Source organism: Mirounga angustirostris, unplaced genomic scaffold, assembly GCF_029215605.1.
Source record: "Mirounga angustirostris isolate CCGP_5_RB_7025 unplaced genomic scaffold, mMirAng1.0.hap1 SCAF_15, whole genome shotgun sequence".
NCBI classification, from domain to species: Eukaryota; Metazoa; Chordata; class Mammalia; order Carnivora; family Phocidae; genus Mirounga; species Mirounga angustirostris.
Window position 1 is genome coordinate 2,781,627 of NW_026991723.1, and position 27,369 is coordinate 2,808,995.

Below are 27,369 nucleotides of genomic sequence, written 5' to 3' on the forward strand. Positions count from 1 at the left end.
GGGCTCCCATGCAGGGACGCCACCCGACGGGTACACAGGATTGCAATTCCGCACTTGTGTCTATGCTGTCCTCCGCCCAAAAGCCGGTCTCCCCCTGATCTTCTGGGTAACCCTGAGATTTGCGAGCTTAACAGAATTCAGTGTTTCTGACCCAGATGGGGTGCAGTCTTCCGCCGGGGGGGACAGAGCGGCTGGCGCTCTGAGTCCCTGGGGCCAGCCTTGGTCTCCTGGCCTGTGAGCCCCCCCACCACTCCCCCCACCCTGCATGAGCACAGCTGAGAGAAAGGAAGTCCCCTTTGCAACAGACTGTCCTAACAAGTGGCAGAGAGAGGCAGGCCCAGGGCCAGACCCCCGTCGGCCCGCACCGGGCAGATGAGGCCACGCGCCTGCCGGAAGGACCGAGGACGCCACCCCAGATCACGGTGCAGGGTTCACGTGGCTCGAAGAGATGAGGGTTCCTGGGAGGGCCGAGCAGGTGACTTCGAGGGACCCTGGAGGGTGCAGACACCTGACCTGTGCACGTGGCTGTGGGCGGGGGGGCAGGCTCCCATCTCCGCGTACACCCCCTCCCCAGGGTTTGGCTCCCGTGAAGCAGAGCCACCGAGTAACGGAGACTGATGGAAGGGACAGGAAAACATGTGTGAGGGGGTGGCTGTGATCGCTGGCGGGTGCATGCATCTGGGGGCCGGAAGGATGGACACACAACAGCCTTGAAGTCCCCCGCAAAGAAGCGTTAGTCACCATGGGCCGAGCACACGCCTGTGCGCCCCGGCCCAGCCTGTGTGGGCCCCTGCTGTCACGCATGTCCCCAAACCCTCAGCCCCTCCAAGCACAAGGAGACCAGGGCGTTCCATACACCACTGACCAGTTCTCTGCGAAGCCACCAAGACAAAGTTAGATGGGGACTATCCCAGGCCACAGGGGCTGAGGAGTGAGCCACCCCAGGCCACGTGAGGCGCTGGAAGTGGAGCGGACGTTTGTGAGGACGGAGGAGCATCTGACGTCTGGGGGCTCCTTCACGCCGAGGGAAGGCCCGGGGTCCCTGCCCCTCATGCTAATGACCTCACGCTTTTTTAAAATGAGAGGTGTTTGAAAAGACAGAAAAAAAACCACCTGACCGGGTGTGAGGTTTGGGGAGTGCGCGTGCGCCCTGGCCCTCTCCCGCCTGGCCCCTCGCAGGTCCCCACGCCCCTGGGAGCCCCAGGCTCACACTGTCCCGGCTAGGTCTCTATGCACACGGCCACGTCTGACCTGTGCGGGGTCTGGTACTGAAGGATTTGTGCAAATGACGTGCCCGCCAACACACAGATGCAGCCTGCAGCCTGGGCTCGGGGGGGACCAGACGGAGCATGTCTGCCGCGTATTTCCACACGAACCGAAAGCAGGACTCAGATGTCCGAACACCACGTTCACGGCAGCCTGGGGTGCAGGCAGCCCGCGTGCCCGCCCACAGATGGCGGGGAAACAGAAGGTGGGTGTGCGAACTGTGGAGCATTCCTCCCAGAAGAGGAAGGATATCCTGTCACATGCTACACGGGTCACCCTCAAGGCCCTGCGCTCGGTGAGATAAGCCAAGACGACAAACACTGATCCCACTCACATGAGGTCCTGGGCCCTCAAATCCCAGAGACAGAATGCGGATGGTGGGCGCTGGGGGCTGGGTTAGTGCTCAGTGGGGACAGGGTTCCTGTTGGGGAAGGTGAGAAGGTTCTGGAGATGGATGGCGGGAGGGTCACACAACCACGTCAACGTAGCGCCCCCATAGATGGTTGAAGCGTTAAGTGTTCCCAACACGTATTCACGTTAACAAACACAAAACCGCCACCAAATCCTCGGGGGATGCGGACCTTCCCGGGCTGTGCGCCAGCCGCCCTGCTCCCACAGCCAAGGCCCGTGTGGCTGCCCGCGAGAGCCGGCGAGCGGGGCTGGAGCGGGGGCGTCTCTCTCACCCCGAACGTCCACTTCCTAACGTCGCGGCTGCACACCCGCTGTTCCAACCCCCCGAGCCCACCTGCCCGGGGAGAAGGCGTGGGGGCCCCGGTGAGGACAGAGGGCTCCCACGGCTGCCAGGCCCCCTGCGTGGCCTGCCCCCGGGCGTGGGCATGTGACCAAGTCCTGGCCACGGGCAGCTGAGCACAGGGCTGACCCACAACCTCCTCCTTCCTCCCCAACCCTCATCCCCCTACGGGACGGACGCCCACGCGCCCAGAAGCCTGAGTCTCCCAACGACACTGCGGACGGGAGCTGTGGTCTCTTCGCGTCTACACTGGGGGCCCAGCCTTTGGGCTGACGCGCATTCCACAACCGGGAGGCCGCAGGGTACGGGCCGCAGCCCGGCTGAGCAACTGAGCAACGTGGCTGCGGGCGGGAGGGCTTCTGCCTTCCTGTTCCGGCAGCAGAGCCAGGTGAGCGGGGGCGGGAGGCACCAATGCCGAGTCTCTGGCGGCTTGAAGCTCGCCTAGGCTATAGGGTCGTCTTCCCCTTTAGAAAGCCCACGAGGCAGGAGCCGGGAGGGGACGTGACCCCGCGGCGGGAGTCTGGACACCAGATCCAAGAAGGTAAGCTCACGACGAAGGGGACCCGCGTGTGATGTCTGCAGACACGCCCGTGCTAAGTCCGCGGCTTGCTCTCGTCTCCCGCCTGGCTGCCGGGCCCCTTGCTGTGCCCACTGCCCCCACCAGGAACCAGGCTGCAGGGACGCTTGGAGGGGCTGTGGGGCCACCTCCTTCAGGTGTGAAGCTCTGTCCACACCTGGACAGGAGGCTCAGGAGCGTCCTGGGTCAGACAGGGAAGTCTCGGCGTGCGAGCAACACCCTACAAAGCAGGGACAGCGGAGCCTGGTGCCCCAAACAAGGCCTTACGCCCGGGTCCAGGCAGTGGCCAGGCAGAGGCCAGGCTTGCAGCTAGGGGAACGGGAACAGAGCCCTTGGGCTCAGGCTCACAGCATGAGGACACCCACACGGAGAAGCGAGGCCTTCAGCCACAGGGCAGGGCTGTGCCACCCCCAGAGTCCGATGTCCCCCAGGTACAGATGAGGAAACTAAGGCAGGACCGGCTTGTCGGCCTCATGTGCTCACGGTCCTGGCCCGGGCCTGCTCTGCCCCTCATGCTCCACCCCAGCTGTAAACGGGGAGGCACGTGCCCCAGGCTGCGGGGACAGATGGCAGGGGACGGCCTGCGGCACCTTTCCATCTCCCCAGCTTGCCTTCCCTCCATCCCAGAGCCCAGGGCTCCCATGACCTTCTGTAAGAGCCTGGAGGTTGGCTCCTCTGGACCAGCCAGGTGAGCGCTGGCCCGGCCGGTGATACGGCCATGTGAGGCCGCCCGCCCGCCCGCCTGGCCGCTCTACCTGCTCGGAATTCAGCAGCAGCGTCTGCACTGGCTCAGGGTCCTGGAAGAGCCGCGTCTCTTCGATGATGTGGGCCTCATTCTCCAGGCTGACCGCTTTGTGCAGGGTGCCCCGGTCTGCAAGGACAAAGCTAGAGGTCAGGGATGCACCCAGAACGCAGGACAGTCCCTGTTCTTCCTCTCAGCTCCCTCCCTCAACGGGACACGTAGAAACTGATGCAGTCTGCACTTTGGAAGTGGAAAAGGAAAAGCCACTAGCAAATGCACTGCGGCCTCTCGTGGCCTGGGTCAGCGCCACCGTTTTCCGAAAAACGGCTTAACACACCATTGCTGACTGCAGTGGAGGTCGGTGCAAAGAGATGGTACGAGCAGGTTGCAGGAGAGCTGGCTCCCAGGCCCCACTGGCCCTCGGGGGTGCTGTCCTTTGAGGGGCCGTGGGCAGGTGAGGGCCGGCCCCCCACCTGGCTCAGAGCTCGCTGGAAAGCCCCCAGGGCCGGCCATGGCGCCCTCTCCCAGGCCGGGCTCCCATGGCAGGTCGGGACAGGCCTTTGGCCGGCTGCACGGGCACCACCCGGACTCCCTCTGTGCGAGCCTCAACCACCGTGCCTGGACCCCCAGACGGGGGCCAGGACCCGTGTGGCCGCGGACCTCGGAGGCCAGTACCAGGGGCTCTTCCGTAAAGCAGCAAGGATGAGCCCGACTGGCCCGGGGCCGGCACCCACCTGTGCCGACAAACATGACGTCGTAGAGGGTCCCGTCCAGGGCCTGTGTCCTGTCCACCACGATCTGCGTGTAGTTCACATCGCTTCGGATGAGCCTGGGCCTGTTGTCTATCGGGGTCACAGAGCTGTCCATCAGAGGGTGGTCTTTGACGAACTGCAGGGTCTTGTCTGGCAGACTGAGGGAGCTGGAGAAGTTGGCGGCCCGCGCCTCGCGGTTGATGCACTGCGGAGAGCACAGCACCCCGTCAGCGCGCGCACCGGCCAACCACACCGGCCACCGCACGCGCGCCGCATGCGCTTCCCATGCGGCCCCCGCAAAGCGCAAAGCCCACTGCACGGCGGGCTCATCGGAAAGGCCATGAGGTAAAATTCCATGAGACACGATGAAGTCGTTATGTATCAAGTTTCTGAAACTGAAAACGAAGTACTTATCGCCTGGTAGCTCTTGCGGGAGAATGCTGCTAAATCACTAAAAACAGCCCAATTCCAAATAGCACAAAGGTCAAGTGGGAGAGGGAGTCCTTCGTCTGTCCCTAGCTCCTGATGTGCGTGAGCGAACGCACTTCAGCTCGGAACAGGCGTGGAGGGATCTGACCGCTGTCGGCCGACGGGCACCCCAGGGACGAGACCCAGTCCTGGGGCGAGTGAGCCTGAGCGCCGGCCACGTGCCCGGCCCCACTCCCCGACCCCCCCCGGCCCCACTCACCGCCCCGGGCCGCGGCGTGGGCACAGCCCCGTTGTAGCGCACCCACTTGGTGTGGGACTGCTCCACCGTGGTGCTCTGCATGTACTTCCCCTGGGAGAAGACCGCCTCCATGGTGGACAGGTTGTAGGCGCACACGGCAGACAGCCCCACGTTGTTCCTGGGGAGGAGGGGACAGCGTGACCGCGCCGGCGGGCGGGCATGCCAACACCGCCCCCCGGCCCCTGGCCCGCGCACTCACAGCTGTGGGGTGAAGACCCCGTAGATCACGGGCTCCTTCAGGCCCTGGGCCCTGAGCACGAAGACATCCTGCAGCACGTTGAAAACGAGGTTGCTGTCCGGCCGCGAGCAGATCAGCCTGGCCTTCAGGAAGGACGTCCACTTCTTCTGCAAGGTCCGCAGGCCGCCCTGGTCCCCCTGAAACCCGAAGGAAGAGCGTGGTGGTGGGGGGGGGGGCGGGACCCGGGAGCGACCCACGCCAGGCGGGGTCTCTGATCAGAACACAAAACCCAGAGAGGCCTCTCCTGGAAGTCACCTTGCAGCAGCTGGGGCCACAGGTGGGCCGCACGCACCAGGCCTCGCACCCGGCCCAACAGCTGTGGACGCCCGCCAGCCTCACACCACGGACCCCGGTGAGCGAGCCGCGGACTCAGGGCTTCCATCTGCCTCAGTCCTCTTTGCAGAGGACACGGTCATTTCTAAGGGCTTTGCCAGGTCCTCCACAAACACATTTTCGTGAGCTGGCCCCAGGGAACGTCGGATGTGACGCGCTTGGGAGACAGCCCCGAAACAGAAATCCGGATGTGGGAGATGTTGGACTCCAAGTGTCCTTACTTATTTTGGACACGAAAAACACCCCCCCACCTTTATGTTGGAATGCCGAAACCCCAATTCCAACAGAATCGAGCTCACACAGTGAACAGAAACTTTCTATAGCCTGGGAGGTCTGGGGACAATGTGTCAGAGGCAGGCCTGCTGAGGCCGGACAGCTGGTCCCACACGGGGCGTCGACGCTCCCGGGGTCTGCAGGGGGACCCCCCCACCCAGGCTGCCCCTGGGCAGGCCCAGTGTCTGGCGGCCGTCCACACCTATCCGCGGCACGGAAGGATGAAGCAGTGGGTAAAGTGACATTTTGGAGGAAGCTTGGCTGGCTCACCTTGCAGACCCGCGCTACCCGTGGGACCATCAGCTTGAAGACAAACTCGTACTCCACAGACACCTCGGTGAAGAAGAAGTAGACGCGGTCATCCCCGCCGTCCACGCCGTCTGGGTGCTCTCGCATCACGTCAGCAAAGACGAAGCTTGGCTCTGCAAGCGACAGACGTGCGTCGTCCCTCTGCGCACCCCTGGGGCACACGACGCAGAAGGGGGCGCGCGCCATGTCCCCCCCAGGCCCGGGGTGCGGACGGTGCCTGAGACCATGCCTGTGAGAACGGGCAGCCAGCTCCCTGTCCCCGGGGACCCACCGAAGACGCCGTGTGTGCTCACACAAGCCCCCAGCCCGCAGACCCAGGTGCCCCAGCCCACCCCACAGCGAGGAGCAGCCAGGGTCCCCCAGAGCCCCCGCGACTTCCAAGCCCCCGAGAGCCCCGTGTGAGCAGTTGCAGGGCCCCGCTGTGTACACACTGTCCCGAGGGGAGTGGCCCGGCCAGCCCGAGTCACCACCAGGCCCTCACGTCGCGAAGGGCAGGGACCCCATCCGGCTTCAGGGAGGGCAAGGCGGCCCCGATGTACCACGGGCTCCGCGGGGAAGGACCCAGCCTGGGGCGCCGGCTGCGAGTCCTGGCCGCTCCGGAAGCTCCCCGTGTGGGGGCCGCCCCGAGCTGGGGGGATGCGAGGGCCCTCGGGGAGGCTCAGAGCCGCACAGGAACACGGCAGCGGGGCACCTGCCTCTTACCGTTGAGCCACGGTATCGCATACTCCGTCCTCAGAGGGCTGTGGGACGAGTTTCGGGAGATGATGGGCTCGCTTCCCAGAAAGTTGTAGGATGTCCCGGAATACAGCTCCCCATCTTGAGCACCCCAGAGGACAGAGGAAAGGGGGTCAGCTGCAGCGCTCCCGTCACAGCTGGGCACGAGCCCCCCTCGCCCCAGGAGGGGGACAGACCACGGCCCTGCTCCTGGGCGCGCGTGGCCGCTTCCCGGGCCTTCTGCTGCATTTCCAAGACCAGGACAATCATGCACTCCACGTGAAAGGTGCTTTTCGAGGGCTGGGGTGCTAACACCAGGTGACCCCGCACCCGGGAGGTGACAGACTTAATGGTGGGTGCGTGGGGCTCCCGGCCTGAGGCTGCGGCTCCGCACGGACCTCCCTCCAGGAGCATGGACAGCATGAACGAGAGGCACGTGATTTGTACGAACGACAAATCTAAAATAACCCCTTCCCACAAATCTGACTTGTGGCCCCGGACAGTGGCCGGTCACCCTTTTGCACAATGAGTTCAAACAGTCATATGGGGGTCTACGGAGAGGCCTGCGTGCCTTCTGAAAGGACAGGGAACACAGAAGCGGACGGAGTCCCCGTGCGGGGAAGGGACCCGAGCCCGGCTGCGCGCTAACCTGGGGGCAGGACTCACCAACCATGACGGACGTGTAGCTCTGCGCTGGGTCAAAGGGGCACCTGCCCTTGCCATCCTCACTTCTCCCCAGAAATTTAAAGGATGTTAAATTCTGCAATTGAACGAGAAGAAAGAATATCAGGAAATGTCTGAATTTCTATGCTTGCAGCGTCTGGGTGCTAAACCATTTCCCAGATGCGCTGTCTGGGGGGGGCGGGGGTGGGAGCAGGTGCACACAGCCACGCGAGTCCCAGGGCTGGACGCGGCACCTCGAGAGCCGCGCAAGAGCTAGGAGCCTCAGATCCAGCTGACTTGGCTGTAAGACGCCCGCAGCTCCGGGGTCACAGGGCAGCCAGGGCAGACCTGGGGCGGGAGGCGCTCCGCCAGCAAGCGAACGCCGTGTGCGGGATTTCATACCAAAATGGAGGCATTTGAGGCGGTGGGGCCCAGACCACCCAAGAAACAGGTGCCTGGAGAAAAGCAGAATCTCCCCCTCATTCCACCCCATTCTGCACTCACACAGCAGGGCTGACCTCAGGCTTGGGCGTCCCTCCTGGCCAGACCAGGGAGCCCAAAACCCCGATGCATAAAGGGCGGGAAAGCTTTGTGCACGGACGCTGAAGCCGAGTTAGACGACAGGTGACACGGGGAAGGGCCCACGCAAGGACAGCTGAGAGGGGACGTCAGAGAAGAGACCCGTCCGCGGGACGCACGCTAGGGAAGGATGAGCAGCCGGGATGCAGCCGATGACAGCGCCACCTCCAGCCCTCCCCACCTGCAGAAGCTGAACACCACGCGGGCCGCGGGGAGTGGGTGCACGGCCGGGAGGGAGGGGAGCAGAGCGGACGTGGGGTGCTCGCGGGCCCGGAGAGGCCGTGGGCCCGCCTTCAGAGGGCAGACTCCCCGTCAGGCCAGGGATTACAAGCCAGGGTGCGAATGGATCACGGGTCTAGGGAGGTTGGGGGACGTGTGAACGAGGGGTCGGCCCTGAGAAGGGCGGTCGATGGGGACGACTGCGCATCTTCTCAGGAACGACAGGCCTGGCTCGGCCGTGCAGGAGAGCGCCGCTCTTCCTAGCCCTCAGGGGCCGCGGGTCCCAGGGCAGCACGCCTGCTCCCAACCCTGCCATCGGCCTTTCTGTCAGCTCCAATGTTTTTATTAAAAATACTGGAAAAAATTACAGGTCCAGATTTAAATGGGACGCCCGAATCCCTTACCTAACAACTGACAGGCCCACAGGATCGGAGTCTACGCCCCAGAGCTCAAAGCCGATTGATTAGAGCTCAGCCAGCAGATCCCCGGATGTGCGGACGTTTCTAACACGACCTGGCACACTTTTCCCCGACACAGAAAGAGGCCAAGCCTCTCCGTGGGCCCAGACCACCGGGTCGACCAGGCCGCGTGTGCGCCCGCCCCAGGATCTGTGCGTGAACACGGTTTCTCCAGGCAAGTCCTTCATCGGCCCCTACTTAGCGCTGTCACTGACGTCTGACTCAAGGTTGGAGAATCTTCCTTAAATTCCCATTGCTTTGGGGTTTCAGCCCAGGAAGCTCTTCCACTTCCCCCTCCCCCCGCCGGTACTAAGTCAGGGGCGGTCACTGGAAGATGGGCTTGTCAATCCACAGGTGCACACTTGTCTCCTCTCTCTGTGGCCGTTCTACATGGTTCCACAGGTGCCTGAGCAAAAGGAGCTTCTCCCAGCAAGACACTGCCGTCCACCGTGCTCCGTCCTTGCAGCTCCCTGTCGGCAAGGGGCTGGGAGGACAGGGTGGGGGCCCCTCTGCAAAGACCCTCATGCAGCACAAGGCAGGCCGGGGCCAGGAGGACCGATGCGGGTTGGAAGGGAGCTGCTCGCACACCGGCCGCTGCCCCTCGAGGGCGTGCGTTCCAGCACCAGACCACGTGGTGAGGCCCCCGAGCCCAGCAGTGACCGCGGCGTCCCCATGAGGCCGGGCTGCTGTAAAGCAGTGCAGACAGGTGGCCTCCAGCCCTCGCGCCCACTCCTTCCAGCTCTGGAGCTCGGGTACCGCTGGTCGGAGCGTGGTGAGGGCCCGTTCCCTGGCCGGCAGGCAGCCCCCCGTCCTCTCGTTTGGAGAGAGCTCACAGGCCCCATCTCCGAACACCAATGCATGGGGGGCCTAGGGCTTCCCCACGTGGATTTGGGGGACACCAACACTCAGCCCATAGCACAGGTGAGCCCACAATGCGCCAGCAGGAGCAGAGCCCTGACTCGTCCATCAGGCCTCCCACAAACACACAACGTGGCAAGAAGGACGCGGGAGGCCGGACCACGGCATGCTGCTGCTGTGTGTGTCAACAGCCCACGTCCCAGAAGGTCCCCCCACTGCCGGCTCCGCGCCGTGGGCCACTGGCCCCGAGTCCTGCCCTGTCGTGCCCCCGGCGACACTGGGCTTCCGGGAGCCCGGCGAGTGGCCCGCGGCATCCCGAGGCGCCCCCGCCACCGGCCGTTAGAAAACCCTACTGCCCTGCCGAGTGGGGAGCCCCGATGCTGCCCCGGAGGGGGTGCCGGCCTTACCAGGTGGTCACAGGACGGCTGGAACGCGTTGGTTCCGCACACGTAGAGGGCGTGGGCGCTGAGCGGCTGCAGCACGCGGATGTAGTTGAGACATTCAGTCTGCAAGGGAGGGACGCGCCATCAGCCGCCGGCCGGCTCCCCCTGGACGCCCTCCGCTACCCGAACTTCAGGGCCCCCACCGTGCCTCCCTGCCACCCCACCAGCACCTCGGCTGGCCCCCGTGTCATGTGCTCGCGTGGCCCTGCCCGGGCAGTGGGGCAGGTGCCGGAGCCAGCCTCCCCCCGCCCAGGACAAACCTCCGTCTGCGGCGTCCACAGGCCGGCTGTCAGGGGCCAGGACCTCACCCCCCACCCCCGGTCACTAGTGCACCCTCAGCAAAGCCGCGCTGACCTCACCTTCCTGGACGCCCGCCACCGAAGGGACGCGTTTACTCTCCCTCGACACTCAGCACGTGCCTTGAGGCGGCCGGTGCGCGGCATCCCGCCTGCCGTCCTCGTCCCCAGGGACCCCACCCCGCCTGCCCCAGTGTGCGGGGCTGGAAACAGCGCTTCTCTGGGGACAGGCTGGGCGAGGGGGGGGCCTGAGGCTGTGCGCACACGAGAAAACCAGACGCCACCAAAGAACACGCTATTTTAGGCTGAAATGAGCGTACTGGGATTATACGTGCTGTTGTCTGAAATTATCTCTGCTCAGGGAAGGTTTTTCTGTTTTTCTCCCCCCCAGGATTGTTTCTAACTGGTTGGCAGTAACTCATCCTCCCCATGTGAGCCGGGAGGGACCCTTGTCCACGTGGGGCTGTGCGAGCACTCGGCCTAATTTAGCTCTCAGACAACTCCCTGCAACACCAGTGATTATCACACAAAGCCTGCATTTTCCCATTTCCTAAAGCAACTTCGGATCTAGTGATTTCAGCAAAAATGTTTAACATTTTGCTAAAAAAAAAAAGTTCAGCAAAAACATTTTTTTCATTTTAATGATTTTGAAATTAACCAACAGCTAAAATCTACCTTAACTCAGCTGTCCTGCCCTAATACCAAAGAAGATGGGGCTCTTACACTGTCAGACTCAGACACGGGCCGGGCACCCGACTGGGGCAGGGCGCCCAGCCAGTGGTGGGGTAACCTGAGCCCTGGAGGGGAGGCGGAACCTCAGGCCAGCACTGCCCGCATGGCCAGCATGCCGAGGTGCCCAGTATCCCCTGGAGAAGGAGCAGATTCTCCAGGGACGATCGCTGCCCCAAATTCAGAAATCCGACAGCAACCCCTCCAGGCTGTTGGGGTGCTGGGGAGGCCTGAACCCTGCATTTCACACCTTTAGCTAACAGGCACCAGAAATGATTTTCTCTATCAAGTTTGAGCCCATCTGAATAAATTCAACTAAGTTAACCTTTACCAGAGTGTTTTTCAAGAGCCCCCCACCCCGCTGCAAGCTCCTGCGTTGAGAGACCCGGCCTCAGCATTTGGGCACAGAGGACAACCCCAGGACGGTTGTGACCATGTCACCAGGGGGTTCTGAGACCAGAAATTACCTGTCTTGACTTCCCTTTTTCGGCACATTTTGCTTTTTTATCTTCTGAGACCCTCCAGTATGCCTGTTAGGAGAAATGAGAGTCCGTTTCAGTGCATGTTCCCCGTTCAAAAGGGGATGCCGGCGTTAAAATGCACGGTTTACAAAGCACACGGTGCCCCATGGGGCACGGATACTACCCCCCGACAGTCGAAGTGGGACTGCAAAGCCAGGCTCAGCCAGAGGACGTCGAGGTCCCGAGCAACTGGGGCTTCTAGAACATTCCTCCCGAGACCCCCACCGAAGCCAGCAGTGCCTGGCCTCCCGGATTCCCGTGGTTGGCTGCAAAACCAGCAGCCAACGCTAGAGTGCTAGCAGCGAGGTTTTCGATTATCAACCCGCTAGACCACAGGTACCCTCAAATGGCCACGTGGGTTCCTGCAACCGTCCGTGGACAGCAGGACCAGGCTCCTTTCAGTTTTCTGCTCCCCCCCACGCGTCCTCCACGACCTGTGCTTCTGCTGCCTTCACGCCCCGTGATGTGCGATCAGAACGGGGCAGCCCGCGGGGGCCTCAGCCCTGCCCTCCAGAGGACCGGAAGCCACAGGCCACACCGCAAACAGCCCCCCGACTGCTGCCTCGCCTTCCCCAGGATGCCCGGTCTCCGCGTGTGATGGCCCACGATGGGCGCCCCGACAACCGGAGCCAGCCGCCGGAGCCCAGAGCTCGGGAAGCGCCCAGAGCTTCTCCACGGCGGCAGGCGATGCCCCATGCACGCGGTCCCATGCTAAGCGTCCTGCACGCACTCGCTCCTTGCAAGGCCTGACCGGCACACGCATCACCAGCGGTGCGTTTCCAGAGACCGAAGTCCTCCTCAGAACACACAAAAGCAGAACCACGTCCCGCGGCCGAAGGCAGCTTCCCTCAGAAAGCAAAATGCCAGCGATTTCATCTCCGTCTACACAAAACACGTAAGGCCACGGGAGCATGAATGCAGACGGGCCCCTGGCCGTGCTCACTGGGCCCCGAGGGGACGTGGCACGCAGCAGCAGAGAGCAAAAAGCCAACCCCAACCCCCGGGCTCATGTCTGAGGACCCAGCGGTCGAGAGGCTGCCACCGGCCGGGAAGGGACTGGCTGAGCACCAGGCACGGCTCGGGCGGCGACGGAGCTTCCGACACTCCGATTCGCGACCCCGAGGTCATTCTGAAAATCCGAATAATCGGACCACCACTACCTCCCTGAGAGAAGGAGCTCATTAAAAACAGGCAAACGAAGGCCAAGATTCCAGGTGCTGACCCCCCGACTTCCAAAGGAACTGGCCCCGGGGGACATGAACCCGCTTGCTGGCGGCTTCCTGCTCCCACGTGGAGGAGAGGCCGAGCTGGGGAGTCCCGGACGCAGCCGGGGCTGCACTATGGGACCTGCCTCGGCGGAGGGGCCTGTCCGTCACCGAGGACGCGGGAGTGGCAGCGTTCCCAGCGAGGGGCCAGGGCGGTGGCGGGACATGGACACTTGCCGGGCAGAGTGCGCGGCTCCATGGATGGCCTGATTTCAACCGGATTCATGTCATTTATGACAGTCCATGGAATCGGAACACCAACTATTTGATGACAGTTTTTGGATGTGATTGTGGTGTTTTGGTTATTCTGACACAAAGGAGCCCTTTCCCTGAGGAAGGGGACACCCAGGGAACCCCTCACGGATGAAGAGCGTGTTTGGGACTTGCTTCGAAGCCCCCAGAGACAACGGAGCACCAGGACGTGGGCGGAGGAGGGTGACCCCGGGCTGCAGGAGCCGACGGGGGCACAGGTCTCCTCGGCACCACTCCCTCGACTTGTGTGCGCTCGAGATTCTCCATAATGAAAAGATAAAAAATTCAAGAGGAAAGGACAGAGGCCCCTGGGTGAGTGGCCAGCGTGGGAGGACGGAGCTGCTCGGAAGCAGGGTGGGAAGGCGGCTTCGGGGTGACGGGCCCCTTGCTTGCTGGTGGGCGGGAGGCTGCTGGCCCGGCGTGCAGGATGGCGGTGGGGCCGGCCACGGCGTGAGCAGGCTGCGCGGCCAGGAAAGCGCCCGATGCCCCAGAGGGGTGGTGACCAGTGCAGACTGGAGGAGAGACGCCAGAAAGGTCCGCGGCCCACACGGCAGTCGAGAGCGAGCCCACGCCTTACCTCGTGCTGCTTCACGGAGATGTTGTGCGCACTCAGGGCAAACATGGCTTCCCGGGCACCCACATACAGGGTGGTCTTGTCTTCGCTGAGCAGCAACACCGAGTAGTTGAAGATGCCCGGCTCGTGAAACTTCTCCAGGTGCACCTCTGCGGAGGCAAGAGGCAACATCAGGCATTTCCCAGCCTGGACACACCGAGCACCCCGTCCTGCTGTAACACACCGTCATGTCGCCAGGGCTGTGCGTGGATCCCCTGCCCGAGGCCAGCACGCAGACCCGCTCAGACAGTCGCTACGAGCGTGCGACCCTGCAAGGCCCCCGAGCCACTGTGCTCGGCCAGTGCTGGGGCCCGGGGCCCTTTCTTGTTCCTCCAGCGGAGTTCCAAACCCTGCACTCAACGTGGCCTCCGAGGAGTGTGCCCTCCCAGGAGCGAGCGTGGCCTCCACGCATGTGACCTCCCAGGCAACCCCAGGCTGCTGACCACTGTGCTTCCCGTGCTCTCGTGTACTTGTGTTTAATCTTAACACAGATTAAGTACATGAAGAATGTAACTAAGCTTTTCTTATTCAGGAAAAAAAACATGATGTAGCTCAACAGCTTTAAAAAAATCTAGTTCAGTAAATATATCCCTTAACTGAAGCATTTTTCAGGGAGAAGCACCACGAGCTTATAAACGAGAGAAACACTGATGTTTCCTCTCTTATGAGGAAATCGCATGGACAAGCAGGACAACGAGAATCGGGACAATCGGCAGTGACATGAACGGACTGGCACAGTTTCTCAAGGCCTGACCGTCCCAGCATCAGCACGAGCGGTCTGAACTTGGATTTCATGGACCACTGGTTTCACGTAAGGACTAGGTGTCCACACATTCTGCTGTCTGGATTTTCCCAAGCTGGAGACAGGCGCGCGGATGAAGGCTGTCCCGGCACGCACACGGCCAGGGACACTGCACAAGACGGCTCAGCCCTGCGCGCAGCCCTCGCTCCACTCGCCGGGGAGCCCAGGGGTCTCAGGACACAGCTCCCAGCAGGGGAAACGGACAGAAACTACGGATGGCAAATGAGAGCCCTTGGCGGGAAGCCTGGCCGCCTGTCATTACATGTCCTCAAACAGGGGCACCTGGGTGGCTCAGATGGTTAAGCGTCTGCCTTCGGCTCAGGTCATGATCCCAGGGTCCTGGGATCGAGCCCCACATCAGACTCTTTGCTTGGCGGGGAGCCTGCTTCTCCCTCTGCCTTTGCCTCTCTCTCTCTCTCTCTCTCTCTCTCTGACTCTCATGAATAAATTAAAAAAAATAAAATAAAATAAATGTCCTCAAACAGGGCATTTAGAGAGGTTCGTGCCCAGGGAGCGCACCACACATCCTCAGGCTCTCCGGTGGCCCCGGCTTTAGAAACCTAACTGGCAGCCCCTGAACACGCCGGGCAAGTGTTCGTGTCACCCAGGCACCTGCCCGCCCGCAGGGGGCCGGAGAGCAGACCCAGCGCGCACAGTGGAGCCCATGCGTCGACCGCGACAGCAGGGCTGCCCCGTACCTCTGTGCTCCCAGGTGATCCTGGGTTTGGGTGCAAACGCCACCGCCATCCCAAACAGCATGGCGAGGGCAGCAAGCAGCCCCCCGACAGGGGCGCGCATCCTCACGCGTGGGCGCCGCACAGGGGGCTCGGGCAGCAAACGCTCGGCCTGGGGGCCGCGGCGGGTGTCCCGGCGGACGCTGCTCAGAGCCTGGGGGCTGTGACCGGCGGCAGAGCCCGGAGCTGGTGGGCGGTGCGAACCCCGAGGACCCGCATTTCCCAGGCGCCGGGCGAGGTCACCACCGCCAACGTGGAAGGCCACCGGGTTCTTAAACTGTGTGCTTCCTTTTGGCTTCGCAAAGAAATTCTGGAAGTGAGAACAAAGGTTACAGGTCAGGATGCGTGTAGTAACACCCGCTTTCTATTCCGCGCTGTGCCCCGGGCTCTGTCTGCGCAGGGGCGGGGGGTGGTGGGGGCGCAGCCCCATGCTGACGCTGTGACCCAGTCACTAAGAGCGGAGTTCCAGGGCAGACGTGGGAACCCAGGCTGGGACGGCCGCCCACCTCCCCCCTTGCCGGGCACTCGTGGCCCGCAGTGGACCTTTGCAAAGGTGCAAAGCAGGGACCCGGATCCCCCGCAGACCCTGGCTTCCCAGCTCCCGTAATGCCTGTCAGGGAGGTCAGCCGGGGCGAAAGACCAAGAGCGCCACGTGCAGGCTGAGCCGTGTGCATGTGTGCTTACACCACACGTGTGGGAGCACGCACATGCACACACACTCACACGACCTTGCCGTGCAGGACGGCTGACCTCCTGCCGCAGACAGGGCCACCCCCAACGCCCTGCGCCCCCAGCCGCACCCGAGAAGTCGCTGGGCCACAGAAAGCGCCGTCAGGGGCTCTCGGGGTCCCTGGGGAGCAGCTCGTTGGAAGGACAGAGGGTGTGGGCTGGGGGTCTGCAGGTCTCCCAGCCCCCACGCTCTGCCCCACACGCCATCCGCAGGGTGCCCTGCAGTGGGGGCAGGACAGCCTCGCTGCAGACCGCTGAGGCAGGGCCCCGCCAGGACCCAGTGGGACTGTGACATGAATTTCTTCTGGCTTCTCAGGATGGGGCTGTAACCAAACAGCTGTGGGAGCAGAGGTAGGACCCTCATCCTTCCCAGACATGCTGCCCCCAGGGAGGCCCCACATGAGATCCACTGCCCGCCCCCACCCCAGGTTTCCTCTTCTGCAAAATAGTGGAGCAGCCTGCCTCCCGCCCTCAGAGAGGACCCTGCTCACCACCTTCTCTTCCTTCCATCCCATCAAGTCAACCCACCTGCAAGTCTCTCAGGCCAACAGGCCCCTGGGCCCCTCTCTGGAGCCTTCCCCCCACCCCCACCCCCACCCCCCCTCAGGGACGTCCAAGGGGCAGCCAACTCCATACCCCCCAAGAGTTCCCTCCTGCTCAGCCTCCGCAGGGCCCCCACAACCGACCATATACCAGCCCCTGCTGCTTCCTGGCACCTCAGCCCAAACCAAACCTCCCAAGAGGGTTTGAGGGGAAGTTTTGACTTTCTGTTCACCTAGCCAAGCCACTACCTCCAGGAAGCCCTCCTGGGCTGCCTCCTCATCCTGCCCAGGAGGTCCCCTCTCATGCCCCTGGAATCCCTGTCTGGCCCTAAAGCCCAGGACGTGGCATGGCTTGCCCTCGGCATCACTGTGGACTTAACGGGGCCTTCCTCGTCGTACCTTTGTCTGTTACGTCTGTGCCCAGGGCACCACATCTGCCCCACTCCACTTGGTAAAGAAAGGACTCGGCGGGGGGGCCCGGGGGAGGGCTGAGATGTGGGCACGGCCAGGCCTCAGCTCCTCACCCCCCTTTCTTGTTGGGGCACCACTCTGCCCTTCCCCTCCCTGCCGAAGGTGTGCCGGCCAGGTCTGTTCACCCGGCGTCTGTCCTCATCCCAACGCCACTCTGTGGCCGTGAAGCCGGGGAGTGCCTCTCTCCGGGGACTGGTCACCTGCCCGGGGCCAGCACCTTGCTCCACGAACGGCCATCAGATGGGCATTCTTTTCAGGTTTGAGTTGTGCGGTCTCTGTCCCAGGTACTCAAGTCCACCGGGGGGCGCAAAGCAGCCCCAGAAATGCGTGAAGGGACGAGCACGGCCGGGCGCCAACACGACCATTTACAGAACCGGCCCCGGTCTGCAAGCCGGGTACTGTGCTGGGGACCCACGGGGACGGCCAGCCCAGACGCTCGGCACCGCAGCGGGGGCGGGACTGGACGCTAAATGCAGAAGCAGATGCACCGGGAAGCGAGACCGGGAGGGACGGAGGGAGCTCACCGAGTGCTCACTCTCCAGGCAGTCGGCTCGGAGGGCTCCCCGCGCGGGGCCGCGCAGGAGACCCCGCTCTCCCGCCCACAGCGCGGGAATGGGGCACGAGGTGGCTCCGGGAGCCCAGCCAGGGGAGGGCGCCAACTGCGCCGGGTGCCCGTGTGCCCCCTGGTGAAGCAGCCCCACGGCGCCCAGCGAGCACTAAGCCCTCCCGCAGAAATCCTCCACAGCTGCAGGACACCGAGGCCCCGGGGACGGGCTGTGTGCGCGGGCGATGCTGACAGCTCAGGGGTGCCGGGTGCCCCCCCCCGGGGGCCATCTCCACCCCTGCTCCAGGCTGCACAGCGCCCACCCCCATCCTGACCCCTCCACCGCTGCCCACCCCTCACCCTGCTTCCGTTCTCGCCGCCTGTGGCAGAGATTACCCACTTCCTGTCCCGGCACCCACGTCCCTCCACTCTTACTAACAGCATCTCGGTTTTACCCAGGATGGCGGTGCAGCCAGCTAACTGCGGCCCCCAGCTTCTGGGTGGCGGCTCCAGCCAGAGAACTGCCAACAGGAGTTATTAGGTGGGAGTTCCAGGAAGGCTCTTAAGGCTGACTCAGCTAGTGTTTGCAGTTTTGCCTTCAGTCTTTCCTCTGGTGCCTGGAACTCATATTTGATGGCTGGAGCTCTGGGCGCCACCTTGTGAACACGAAAACAAGGGTCTCATTCTGCAAACAGCCAAGCGGAAATCCACTGGGGGCCCTCCCAACATACTGGAGACCTGACACCTGCTTTCTTCTGCTTGCCCCTAGACCTGCTACATAAGCCAGCAATCTCCTTAAACTACTGTTTTTCAGGTTTTTATTACCAGCAGTCAGATATAATTCCAAACAGATAACCTCCCTATGTTAAGTACATTTACTAAACAGAGGCAGTGGCCAGAGTAAGGTTTTCGATGTAAATCAGAGCACATCATTTGCCCACGTGAAACATCTCTCTCTCTTGGATTAAACCAGCATGCACGGCTGCGGTTCACCTCCCTTGCAGCCTCTCCCATCTCACGCCCCCTCCACCTTTCTGTCCAGGCCACATCTGGACGCACAGAGCACGGCCCGTCTACAAGGCTGCCTGTCAGTGCCATTCAGAACACTTCCAAATACGTCTGTTCTGGAGATGAGGTATGTAAACCCCACGACACAGTCTCGCCAGTTTACCCGAGAAGACGTTCCCTCCCTGTGACTGATCTGCAGGCCTCTCCGCTCTGGGCTCCCACTCAACTGTGGGTTTCTGGAATGCGTGAGTGAGCTCACAGCCCAGGGCACCTGCTGGCTGCAGATTCGAGCCCCACTGCCCGTTTCTTTACCTCCCCCACCCCCCTGCCAAGTATCACCTTGGAGCCGAGTTTGGTTTGCAAGGGCCCAACGGCAACACCGAATGCCTGCTCGGGTCCCCAACAGAAGTCACTCTTCTGGGCAGCCAGGCGAGGACCCACCCACACGGGCGCCAGACGCGGGGCAGTGCGCGACCCGTCCTCTGCTGCAGACATCCAGGAGGCACGCGGCCACAAGGGCACGTCGGTGAGAGGGAAGAGCACAGGGAAGGAGCGACATCTTTGTTTCTAACGCAGCGCACTGAAGTCCGCGTAGCGCAGTCTGACGACGTCTGCGCCCATCACCAGTGCCTGCACACCATGGCTCGTCATCGGCGGGCTCTGTGGACCAAAGAGCCGCGACCAGAGCCTGGAAGCGGGAGATGCCACAGGAATCCACCCAAGGAAATGAAAGTGGACTTAGAAATGAAAATTTTGATTAAAGAAACAGAATGTCCAGTTGAAGGATGGGAAGATAAAACTGAGGCGGCTTCGTCCAAGTTGCACAAAGGGGCTCAGATAAAAACCGGGAAAGAAGACAAGAGAGCTGGAGCCTGGAGTCCAGAGGCCCACGTCCAGCTCCAGAGGAGGGTGGAGGACACAGAGAAGGAGAAATAAGAAATATCTAGAACGGGAGGAAGCGCGTTTACAGCATGAAAGCCCCCCGCAGCACGATGAATGAAGGAAGACCACACCGGAGCTCCCCGGGAGAAAACCGGCCATACAGTGACCTCTCCAGAGCCACCCTGATGGCTGGGAGAAAGCAGAGTGCTGCGAACATCCTGGAGGAGGATGGCGTCTCACCCAGAATCCTGAACCGAGCCCAAGTATCAACATGGGAGGGTTCAAACACAAGGGTTCCTCTTACCTCCCTGACATCCTTTCTCAGAAAGCTACTGAAGGATCTGCTCCAGGAAAACAAGGGAGCTACTTCACACATGTCTTCCCAAGAAGGAAGAACAGCTGGGAGTAGGAGGCCCTGTGTGACGTGGGGACAGGCCCAGAGGGTGCAGGGACTCTGCCCTTGTGGGGATGGGGAGGAGGGGCAAAGGACCCATCCTCATCTTCCACAGCAATACCATGTCCCACCCCCAGCCCGGGCACAAGCTGCCCCTCCTCCAGAACATTCTCGGCTGGCTCTGGTGGCTGGGCCTTCCCCACAGTGACACTGGCCTCAGGGCCACTCCCTTCCATCCCTTCCTGCCTCATCCTTTTCACTGAATGGCAGGCCTTGGACTTGCCTGTGGCCCTGGCCCCGTCTGCAGTGGGCAGGACCGGGGAAAGGCAAACGGTCCAGTTAGGAGACCAAGGCCGGAGCTGGGGAGAGCCACGGGGAGGCCTGACAGGCAGGAAGTTCCACGAACAAAATACCCAGCGTGAACCTTAGAATGGACAGATTGGATGGGTCAGAGCTCCAGCAGAGGCTGCCCTGCCCCCCGACAAATGCACCAAGTGAGTCTGCGCCGACACTGGGTGGCAGCGTGCACACCTTCCAGAGAGCTGCCCAGCGTGCTGCTTGAACCGGTCCGCGTGAGAAGAGGGAATGTTCTCGACGGCCCTTCCCCTCGCACCCACCCAGACACCGCCACTCAGGAGCCGGGCGGCCACTTGCCCCCGGCCACCCCAGGCCACCCCGCCGACGCGCCGGAGGGGCTTCCCGATAGCCTCGGCCAGACCCTGCCTCTCCCTCCTGAATGGTCTCTAAAAATCCGCACAAACGGCCGAAGGGGAACAGGCCCAGGCTCCGCAGATGTCCTTCCTGGGGCGGGGCGGTGCGGCTGCACGTTCTGCTTCAGGATACGGGAAGGGCCGGGTGTGTTTTCCTTTTTCAACGAGCACGGGCTGTCGTTTAGAGTTCAAGCACCGGAGGCAGCGCACGCACCCCACGCACTCGGACCCGCGGCCCCCACGTGCTCCTGCAGGAGTCCTGGCTCCGGGATTACAGGGGGCACGTGGCATTAAGGACCACTGTGGGAATATTAAAATGGAAACGTGGATAATGTGCCCATTGTATTGGCTTTCCCGGGCGTTTCTGGGAAGCAGAGGCATCTCGCTGGGAGCCGGGAGACGGGGGTGTGCATTGTGTCCCTGGTGGGAAAGTGTCACACGGAGCCAGGAGCCCAAGAGGGAGACAGGGTTCCACAGTGTCACTCCAGTACCGACGAGTCCTCGTGTGAGCTCACGAGGAGTGCACGGTCCCGCTCCCAGTGTCCGCAGGATGGAAGTGAGCGGGGCCCCAAGCCCCTCACTCAGGCTGACAGGGCCTGTCACCCTCCAGCTTTCCGTCTGAGTGGTCCGGAACCACGTCTGAAAACCACGTACCCAGCAACCAGCAAGGCTAAGGGCCAGTTCACGGAACTGCCCCCGTGTCTGCGCGTGTGTACGCATGGATGGCTCTGTGTGCATGTGAACCGCACACCCACGCACACTTGTACACACGTGTGTGGTGGGTGCTCTCTGCTGCACCCTAACAAGCCTGATCCGTTCCGACGTGTGACCAGGGACTGCCACTGGGGACCCGTGGGCCAGATTCCGGGGACCCGGCGGGCTGTCTGGGATTGGCTTCCCCTCCTGGGACCAACTGTCCGTGGCCACGGGGGGGGGGGTCACAGAGGGGACACTGTTCAGGCCACACCGAAGGCCTCAGGGCTCCCCTGAGCAGTAGGACGTGAAACCAATGTTCCGAGTGCGCTTGCCGGCACCCCGGGAATCTGCCCAGGGGCGTCCTGACAGCTGTGGATGCTGCCTGGGGAGCCTGGCCTGCCAGACAGGGTGGGTGAAGCCCCAGGCCCCCTCAGAGCCTGCAGTCCCCACAGCAGGGGGCGTGCACCTGCCCCCAGCTTCCCCTCCTTCCCGCCTGCCCCCAGGCTGACCACCCCCCACGCCCATCCCTGTCCCCAGGCAGGCCCACAAGCCCTTGCCGGCCCTTGCCCCGGACTGACCTCCCACCCCACAGCCCCCCTTGCTTGTCCCCAGGCTGACCCCCAGCCCCCTCGCCTGCCCCCAGGCTATCTTCCGCCCCCGGGCTCCCTTCCCCCACTGCTGGCTGTGGGCTGATGTTACCACTGTGCAAAAACTGCCCCGTCCCCTCAGGACTCAGGACAGGCTTCAGGAGCTCTGTGTCACATATCACGTGCACAACGAACAGTTTACTGTTGGCACTTCAGTTTCCCCAGAACGCAGAACAACGCCCTGGAGCGATGGCCCAGCTCCACCGCATCGCGTGCGCAGCCCTGGAGGTGGGACGGCAGGGGCGCGGGACAGTGGCCAGCACGCGGGCTCACCCTCCACCACCTCGCAGGACAACCAGGCCACGGGGCGGGCCCGACACGCCTCAGCCTCATTCCCTCGCCCGAGCCGGGGCCCGTGTGTGCTGACGGGAGCCAGGAGGACAACGGCGGGGTGATGCCGGTCGGACAGTCAGAAGACTGGCGGGGGCAGGGACGGGCAGGGGGCTCCTGCCGGGGGCAGCAGGGAGGGCCCGGCCGTGGCTGCCCCAGCGGAGAGGCCCGTGGAGGGAGGGGTTGTACTGCCCGTGTGACACCACCAGACCCTTTGCCTGCGGCCCCGTCCCCTGCTGGGGGGCGTGTGCACCTGCCCGCATCCCTGGCACCCACTTGGTGCTGCCCGGGCTTCTCCTCTTGGCTCCCTCCGGGGCGGCCACCGGACTGTCCAGCTGGACGCTGGCTCCTGGGGCACAGCAGGGCTGTCCGGGGACATGGCTGGCCCGCCCTGTGCCAGCCGGGCTGCAGGTGCCACGGGGCGCTCAGCACCAGACGTCACCCAGGCGGCTTCCAAGCCAGAGGACTCCACTGACACCTGGGGGTCACGTGAAGCACCACGGACAGGGGTGCTCAGTCCCCAGTCAGAGGCGTGAGACACACACTCGGGTAGAAGACAGGGAACAGCTCCGCTTTAACTAGAACTTACCCGCATTCTTAACTTCCCGTACCTTGTAAAACTGTCCCACCTTCAAAACTAGCTCCCACGGCGCTGAAGTCTGCTAACAGAGAAACGTGAGCTAAAATACTGCAGCCGCTTACCTGCCACGAGGCACAGAGAAATCTAGAGCGCTGCCAGCTGGTGCAGGGGAGGGGCGGGCGGGCAGGGGGTTCCTGAGGGCGCCCTCAGTTTACCGCGGAGCACACTCCTACCTCCCAGGGACTCAGGCGGCCCTGCGGTCCAGCGAGGACACAGGTGCAACAGGGGGACGTGCCTCTGTCAGGGGCCAGGTCACGGACACGCAGGAGGCCGGGCGGCCCCCGAGATCGGCCCGTGAGCAGAGTGCACCCCGACCACGCACTGAAGGCAGACGCACGGCAGCAGGTGGGGAGGCCCACACGGTGTCCAGGGAGGAGGTCCCCCCCCGGACATGGATGTAAACACGTATGGACACACATGGATACAGGCCTACGGACACACGGACACTCATGGACACACATCCAATTGTTAACAGTGGTTACCTCTAGGCACGGAAGAGAAGAGCCAAGGAACTCACTGTCGATGTTTGTTTTGTACACAGTGAGTCGGACGTTCATCCCGCTCTGTGCAAACCTACCCTCCCCCCACCGAACCAGTCCACGTGCACGCCCAGCGCGGGGCAGTGCGTCCCAAAGTGGTCGTGCGCCGGCCCCTCTCCCGGGGTCGCTGGGCGTCCGTGACGCGTCTTTGTCCCGTCTGCATGTACATAAAGAAGGCCTCGTCTGCTTTAACTAGGCAGGCAGGAGGAGGGCCCGTCCCTGGGGACGTTACCTCTGAGACCTCGGGCCACCGCCCGGGCCCAGTCCTCCCTCCCAATTCCCCAAGATCCCCAACGATCTTTTAACATAAGGAGATCAACAAACAAAATCAAAGATAAATGACCTGGGGGAAAAATGCTCGTAACCTAAGCGCCAGGGCTTGGAGTTCCTGCTGTGGGCAGCATCCTCACTGGGTGGCACCCGGCCCAACGGCGCAGGGAATCGAAAGCACACACGTGGGTGCCCACATGTAAACACGGGCAGGGCTAAGGACCCTGGAGGGGGAGCTGTGCTCACTAAAGCCGCCCCAGCAAGCCGGCCAGGCAGGTCCCAGTGACGGTGCCGCGCGGCAGACACGGGGTGGTGGGGCTGCTGGAGGCCGGCCACGGGACAGGAGTAACTACGAGGAAGAAGTGGGGTGTGGCTTTCCTTCTGCTTTTACGTTAAACTGGCATTTCTCTTTCCTTTTAAACTGGAGATACGTGGTCGAAACGAAGATTAATCACAAAACAGCCCCAAACCGGGGCCTGGGTGACATGGAGACCCCTCCCTGCACGTCGGACCCTGCTGACAACCCCCCTGCACCCCCAGAGGGGAAGTGGAGCTTTGCAGGGCCTCCAGGGTCCAGCGCCCCAGAGAGAACCGAAATAGAAACAAAGGGCAGGCAGGGCTGGGGTGGGGTGAGGAGAGGCAGGCTGTGCGCGGGGCTCCCGGCGCCCGGCACGGACAGACGCCCCACACAGCAACAGCCGGACCCGACCTTTGGCCCCCGGAGCGCACGGGGAGCTGGGACCAACCGTCTGTGGGATCCCACTGAGGCTTCTACAAGAGTCGGCTTCGCTAAGCTGGGACACAGGTGCAGAAACCATGCGTCTTTACCTGTATCCTGCGCCTCCAGAACCTCCCCTCAGTCGTTTCCAGGACGGAGTCTTCAGAAATCTTGGCTCTGAAACTAACAGGAAAGGAGACTATTTCAACACGTAAGTCCTCCGTCCACGTACCTCAGCATCACTCCTGGAGAGGCACTAAAAAGAAACTCTTGCAATTTTTCTTTTTTTTTTTTTTAGACCTCCAGACCCCAGGATGGGTGTGGCTTTCATGCCCTGTGCAAACGGGAGGGAGGAGTGAGTGTGCAAACACGCCCATAAAGGAAGTGTAACCTGGCGGGTCCCCAAACACTGACCACAGCCACTTCCCTGCGAAGTGAGCCAATCAAATACTCCCCACGGTCCTGGTTAGCCATTTGCCGAAAGAGAATCAAGCTATTAGCTTCAGATCCGTATCCATGAGAACTCATCCTCACCGAAGTCCAACAGTCAGGGGGGAGCCCTCAAAATGGGACACCCGAGTCTAGGAGGATGACAAACAGACAGGATCGGAATGGCAGCCCCAGGGGGCCCTGTGCAGGGTACGTGGAGGTGTGGAGGACATCGGTGCTGGACCCTTCACGGTTGCGAATGATCCAGCACAGTTTTTAAACCTCAGAATCAAATGCTAGCATTTTTTGGTGGCTGGAATATTTTTGTTTCTTTTGCTTTAAGAGCTGGTACAATTCTTGCCATTTTCTGGAAGACAGCTGAGAAGTAGGAGGTGCTCACTGGAAGCAGGGCCGACGCCCCATCTCTCCCACACGGCGCCCCCGGAGTGGGACCAGTCACGCCCACACCACAAACAGGGCTGGCACCCCACTCCCACTCCCACGACTCCCAGGGTCACCTCGCGGCCTGAGACACTTCCCGTGAATCCCGAGCAAATGAGACCCCCGGGTACTGGTGGAAGTGGTTAGGATTCCTTACATCTCACTGTCGGGCTCGCAAAGGCCGATTCTGGGTCCTTCTAATTCTGGGTCAGCTACTGCTGACGGCCAACTTCTAAGCAGAAGTATCTTCACGCGTGAGCATGTAGGGAAGCGTCCCCCGACAAGGCCGTACCCTCCCACACCCGGAGCCCACGTCTGCTGTTTGAACACGGGGGGACGTGTGGCCACAGCCGACAGACATACGACAGGCCAACGGGACCGACCGCAGGCTTCTCCTGCACACATGGTGGCCACATGCACGCTCCCCAAAACACTCATGGGAAACGTAAGCGATTCACGCAGAAGCAAGAGGTTTACGTAAACAACCTGAATGCCAAGAAACTTTAAACTGAAAGACTTCTCTCTTCTGGAAATTCAATAAGCCTTTGTCACTTCAATAAATACAAGCAGGTGTGTCTCGTGTTCACCTGAATTTCATGGCGCTGAGCACCAAGGGCAGGTTGTCGGCATGTGACCCCCCCCCCGCCCCGCCCCACACACGCACCTGGCGAGGCCACCTCACCTCTGCCCTCCGCCAAACAGCTCCTAGCCCCACGGTTCCTGAGTAAAAACCAGGCACTTCCGGCCCAGCCAACGGCCAGGTCCCGGGCCCCAGCTGTCTACACTCTTCTACCATGCCAGTGCTTTCTGATTTCTTTTTTTTTAAAGATTTTATTCATTTATTTGAGAGAGAATGAGATAGAGCATGAGAGGGGGGAGGGTCAGAGGGAGAAGCAGACTCCCTGCCGAGCAGGGAGCCCGATGCGGGACTCGATCCTGGGACTCCAGGATCATGACCTGAGCCGAAGGCAGTCGCTTAACCAGCTGAGCCACCCAGGCGCCCGTCTTTCTGCTTTCTTGACAGAAAAACCCACGCACTGTAATTAGGTATCGCTGTCCCGAAGAGTGCAGGAGACAGTCCCCACACAGCCACTCACCGTACCGCCTGAACCCTGCGTCTCCCTTCACCGGGCGTCACTTCCCAGAATGCACATAAGAATTCAACACTCCTTTTGCGAAATGAAAGAGAAATTAATCAGGAGAGAGAGAAGTGTTTCTCTTTCCCTCCCGAGAGACGTGGCCTTGTCCACCCCTCCCCCACGCCCACGCCCGGTGGTAGCTGCCCAGTGACCACTCTGACCACAGCACAGAGCGAAGGCGAGGCAGGTCCTGCACGCATCTTGTCCGTGTTCTGCACATGTGACTTCACCTCCCAAAAGCCCCTGACTCTGACTTTGGTTTGCACACCAAAGCAAGAGGCTACTCCCCACCTCTGGGAAGGGCAGCCATGAGGCCGGCTGCCCATAAAGTGCAGTGATGAGGGGGCCGGGGGCCATGTCCACATGCATTGGGCGACCTCTCTGGGGGCCACGGGGCAGCGCGGGCCCAGGAGTCCTGACCCAGCAGTTCTCCACCGGTAATTCAAGTGGATACACCCCACATATGTGAGGTGCCCGAGTAGGAGGCTATTCGGTAGAAGAACTCTGGAAACAGTACACACACGTGTGCTGTACATACATACGCTGATTTGTACACAAATCGCGTCACATCTGGGGGATGGAATACTACGCGGCTGGTAAAAAGGATGACGTGGCGAAGGGCTCCCTCGTGCACTCTTGGTGGGACAGTGAATGGGTATGGCCACATGGAAAACAGGATGCAGGTTCCTCAAAAAATGAGCAGAACTACCCTATGATCCAGTAATTCCACTGCTAGGTATCTACCCACTGAAAACAAAAACGCTAATTGGAAAAGACACATGCATGCGTATGCTCGCTGCAGTATTATTGACAACAGCAAAGATACAGAAGCAGCCCAAGCGTCCTTCCACGGATGAGTGGATAAAGAAGGTGCGGTGTGCACACGCACACGCACACACACGCACACACACGCACTATGGAATGTTACTGAGCCATCAAAAAGAATGACATCTTGCCATTTGCAACAACGTGGAAGGACCTGCCCCTCCAGCCCCCAGCCACTCCCTCAGCCCCCAGACAGAAGGTCACTCACATATTCAGCATTATGCTGAATCAGAGAAAGATAAACACCATATTTCACTTACACTGGTATCTAAAAAACAAAACAAACAGAAAACCAGACTCT

The 27,369-nt window shown here is 61.8% G+C and overlaps 1 protein-coding gene across 2 annotated transcripts in view; it reads right to left on the reverse strand.

Moving 5' to 3' along the window:
• The window catches only part of SEMA4D (semaphorin 4D), a 37,596-nt gene extending 12,972 nt beyond the window's left edge, over nt 1–24,624 (reverse strand). The window contains exons 1-12 of one of the 2 annotated variants that reach the window (XM_064579473.1): nt 24,345–24,615; nt 15,079–15,424; nt 13,543–13,688; nt 11,395–11,457; nt 9,867–9,965; nt 7,349–7,442; nt 6,671–6,784; nt 5,930–6,081; nt 5,015–5,190; nt 4,777–4,933; nt 4,071–4,293; nt 3,350–3,465 (exon numbers count right to left, since the gene is read on the reverse strand). In XM_064579473.1, the coding sequence (XP_064435543.1) occupies nt 3,350–3,465; nt 4,071–4,293; nt 4,777–4,933; nt 5,015–5,190; nt 5,930–6,081; nt 6,671–6,784; nt 7,349–7,442; nt 9,867–9,965; nt 11,395–11,457; nt 13,543–13,688; nt 15,079–15,178 (1,440 nt within the window). In that variant the 5' untranslated portion in view covers nt 15,179–15,424; nt 24,345–24,615. Of the gene's footprint in view, nt 1–3,349; nt 3,466–4,070; nt 4,294–4,776; nt 4,934–5,014; nt 5,191–5,929; nt 6,082–6,670; nt 6,785–7,348; nt 7,443–9,866; nt 9,966–11,394; nt 11,458–13,542; nt 13,689–15,078; nt 15,425–24,344 lie in introns of both variants that reach the window. The other variant, XM_045883635.3, reaches the window with a different exon arrangement.
• Nucleotides 24,625–27,369: the final 2,745 nt, after the last annotated feature.